The 3,840-nt window shown below is 46.4% G+C and overlaps 1 protein-coding gene across 1 annotated transcript in view; it reads right to left on the bottom strand.

The window, feature by feature from the left end:
• Positions 1-3,344: 3,344 nt before the first annotated feature.
• Positions 3,345-3,840, bottom strand: part of LOC106818182 (monocarboxylate transporter 3-like) — a 6,120-nt gene continuing 5,624 nt past the window's right edge. Inside the window, exon 5 of the mRNA XM_014822911.1 lies at positions 3,345-3,511. Coding sequence (XP_014678397.1) covers positions 3,424-3,511 — 88 coding nt within the window. The 3' untranslated portion in view covers positions 3,345-3,423. The remainder of the gene's footprint in view (positions 3,512-3,840) is intronic.

Genomic DNA, 3,840 nt, shown 5'->3' with positions numbered 1-3,840 from the left:
CGTGTGCGTGTGCGTGTGCGTGTGCGTGTGCGTGTGCGTGTGCGTGTGCGTGTGCGTGCGCGTGGGCGTGGGTGTGGGCATGCGCGTGTGCGTTTTTGTGTGTGCGTGTGTGTGCGTGTGAGTGTGTGCGTGCGCGCGCGTGTGTGTGTGTATGTGTACGTGCGTGCGCGCGCGCACGCGCGTGTGTGTGTGTGCGTGCGTGCGTGCGTGCGTGCGTCCGTGCGTGTATGTGTGCGAGCGCACGCGTGTGTGTATAACCCGCGCGCGAGTGCATTATTAGTGCATCAGGTTAGACCTATTGTCATCTCACAGCAAAACTGAGTGCGTATGCGCAATAGCTAAGTTACACCATCATACCCGAGCCACACACTCGACGTACTGTCGAACCCAATCGCTCCCAAATTGTTCTAGAATTGCTTCGAAATCGCACGTGTGCGCACACGCGGTGACACGTCGACCGATCGCTTGCGGTTGCTGGTTGCAGCGACGAGCAACTTATAGATCAGCGCGTTAATTTTACATAAATCAACCGAGAATAAACTTGACGCGAGTTTGCTGGAATACTTTTATACTAGTAAGCGCAAGCAATGCATACGGGGCTTACAGCGTCTTCTGCGACGTTTTGCTCTCTAAGGTTACATCGCAGACGCATTCGGCTCTACTGCCCTTGCATACTACGGAGGAGGCTTGTGTCTTGCCGTCGGCGGACTCGTCGTAGTTCCGCTGCCATATCTGCGCAGTCACGGCGTCAAGGTCGAAGCAGCGCCAAATCATCTCGCTAATGATTACAGCAAGATAGCTCCAGGCATTGAACTAATGGTATATATACCGATGGCGTAACGCGGTTACGCCAAGGACCACACCTTTGTCACGCTGTCACACCACCTGCATCCTACCTACTGCGTCCCTACATCTGATCCCTCCTACATGCACCCTCCCGATGATTGACTTGTCGATCTGATCGTAATCCTTTCGCTTATTTGTGTATTTTTCTACCGGAGTATACGTCAACTAGTGTTATCAAGAGTAGATAAATAACTATTATATTATGTTATTTATCTACTCTTGGTGTTATGTATGAGTCGAGAGTGGAGATAAAACGGATGTTAGGTATAACCAAAGATATAAAAGAGTATCTATGTTTGTCATGTTGGTAACGTTTTATAGCGCAATGAGCACAACCCCTGTGTTCATGTGTCCTTGGTGTATCCTGTAGTATATGGCCGCGCGATATTTATAGTATACGATACCGTATCTAAGTTTAGATGACGTCTGATATATTTTTGTCGGCCGTAAAAGTAGCGGATTTTATGACAGCGATGGATATATTTTGTGTTATATAAGGTTTATGGACTCCCGATAGTATATATACTACCAGTTCCGTTCATCGTTATTTTATGTGTTTCAGGAACAGTCCGTGGCATGCTGAGCTCTGATGCCGCCATGCTAGAGGTGTGACGGATAAACATCAGTAATTTCAAGGTCACTTTCGAAACCGACATCTATATTTAGCTACTACAAGACGCAGGCTTGTAAACAAGCATGGAAATTGCTGCCAGCTAACTCCTTAATCCCAGCTGACAGCACGGATGCACACTATTCTGTGAACGCGCGTAGAGTGGAAAGTGAAAGCGCGCAGTCAGCGCCGGTTACCGGGAAAAATTCCCTAACCCGAGACGGCGGAGATCGGGCAGAGGGTAATGTAGTAAGGGAGGGGCGGGGATGGGGAATGGCAGGGAACGGGAGGGAAGGGAGTATAGTAAGTAGGGGAGGAGAAGGTAGGAGGAGGGGCGGGGCGGGGGACCGTGTGGTAGGGGAGGAGAGGGCAGGAGGAGGGGCGGGGCGGGGGACGGTGTGGTAGGGGAGGAGAGGGTAGGAGGAGGGGCGGGCGGGGGACGGTGTGGTAGGGGAGGAGAGGGTAGGAGGAGGCACGGTGGGGGAAGCCGGGATACACGTCACGATCTTGCATCGCCATTCTGTCGCCTGAGATACGCCGGCAGAACCTTGATGTATGTATGACCCACGACAATCGCTCACTCTAGACGATAATCTTTCAATCGACGTCCGAACCAGTCATCCAAACTAGCTCTTATATGCTTATAATAATTATGGATATTGGCGGTTGCCGGACTATCAAAACTTGTGATAGTGACTATATATATAGGAATATATAGTATATAGTATATATATATATATATATAACAATATATATATATATATATATATATATAATTTCACGTTATAATCTCGTTGCTGCTCCTGGTGATGCTTTACCTTCGCCCTCATGCACCGGCTACGAATGATCGTTGACAATGGGAAGTAATATGAGAATGAGTTACGCGGAGGGAGTAGGTACCATGTACGTATCATATATATTTTTGTACCATTTAAATGGAAACGCATTCCGCTCAGACAGTCTGTGATAGACGATGTAGTGTTCTAGATGTATTCGCGCGTGGCATATATACGCGGTATAGGCTTTATCAGTCGACATGTCACACGTCACACGGTGTGACGTCAGACGGACGAGCCGTGCATCAAGGTTGTAATAGGTTAGAGCTCTGTAATAGGCTTTCTCTCTCTCTCTCTCTCTCGCTCTCTCTCTCTCTCTCTTTCTCTGATGAGCTTTCATTAGCAGCAGGATTGTAAATGATAAATGTGTGCGTGCTTGTATATATATATATGGAATCAAGAGAACGTTAACGTGGATACCAAGAGTGGATAAAATAGTTTGTTTTTTTGTTTATATTTAGTTTTTGTTTATGTTTCGATGGCAGCTAAGTCGCTGGCTTCGCGATACTTTTCACTGCAATAAGGATGCGCGTACAAATTCCCGCAATTAATGCTCCCGTACGGAGCCTGCATATTGTGCAGTTTTGTCTCTACGAATATACAATCATGGGGGCGCACCTGTGGAAATTCTGAGAAATAAAGGAATATTGTCGTATTGCGCCGTTGAATAATCGAAAATATACTGAGTATTCAACGAGTTCAGACATACGCTGCGAATGGAAGAGCCGAGTTACTGCTGTCAAACCATCGTGTCGTTGGATATAAACGCCGTTCTTCGAAAACGTTGCAACAGTAGTGCTTATAGTCATAGAGAATTATGCGCCGCCTTGGGTCCCCATATTGTAGCATAGGTTAGAGGGCTCCTGTCTTAATACTGAGCTTGGCTATATGTTAACGTGTTGGGGTTTTATATACTTACCGCTGCAGCGAATGTATGTGAGCAACTTGCAGAAACCTTATTGTTTTGGCATGGAATCCCGCATATATGATATCAGACATGCGCAGTATCCGTCGCTTACACAATATATCTATCGTGTAATCCTTGTATATAAATTCGGGTAAATTACAAGATATATATTTTCATCTTTAACAGAATCACAACCAGTTCACAGTCAATGGAAGAAATATGATCTACGTTGTAGTTTCAGCGACTGGCTTCTCTTCGATTAGAACGGACATTGCGCTAGGTTCTCCGTTGGGCAGAGCTTGCAATTGGTTCCTGGAACAAAGTATAATAATTTTACACTTGACCATTGGCGAACTCAAATTATCATTTCCCATCATGCGCATAATATTACGTCGTGCGATTTAACGATTCCTATACAATAATTTCGCCAATATAATTTTAACATCGCGTTTATTCTCAATTTTGTGCACGTGTGTGCGAATGAGTACATGCGTGCGTTCGTGTGTGTGTGTGTGTGAGTGGCAGGCGACAGATATCCACATCCAAGTGTGGCCTTAAGCCACCGGGGGGCTAGGAGCCCCGCTGGCGCAATAATACATTGTGCAAGTGATGCAGCCTACTTTTCTTTGCTGGAGACGGTA

The sequence above is a fragment of the Priapulus caudatus genome, unplaced genomic scaffold, assembly GCF_000485595.1.
Source record: "Priapulus caudatus unplaced genomic scaffold, Priapulus_caudatus-5.0.1 Scaffold36, whole genome shotgun sequence".
NCBI lineage: Eukaryota > Metazoa > Priapulida > Priapulimorpha > Priapulimorphida > Priapulidae > Priapulus > Priapulus caudatus.
This window is presented reverse-complemented; position numbering and strand designations above follow the sequence as displayed.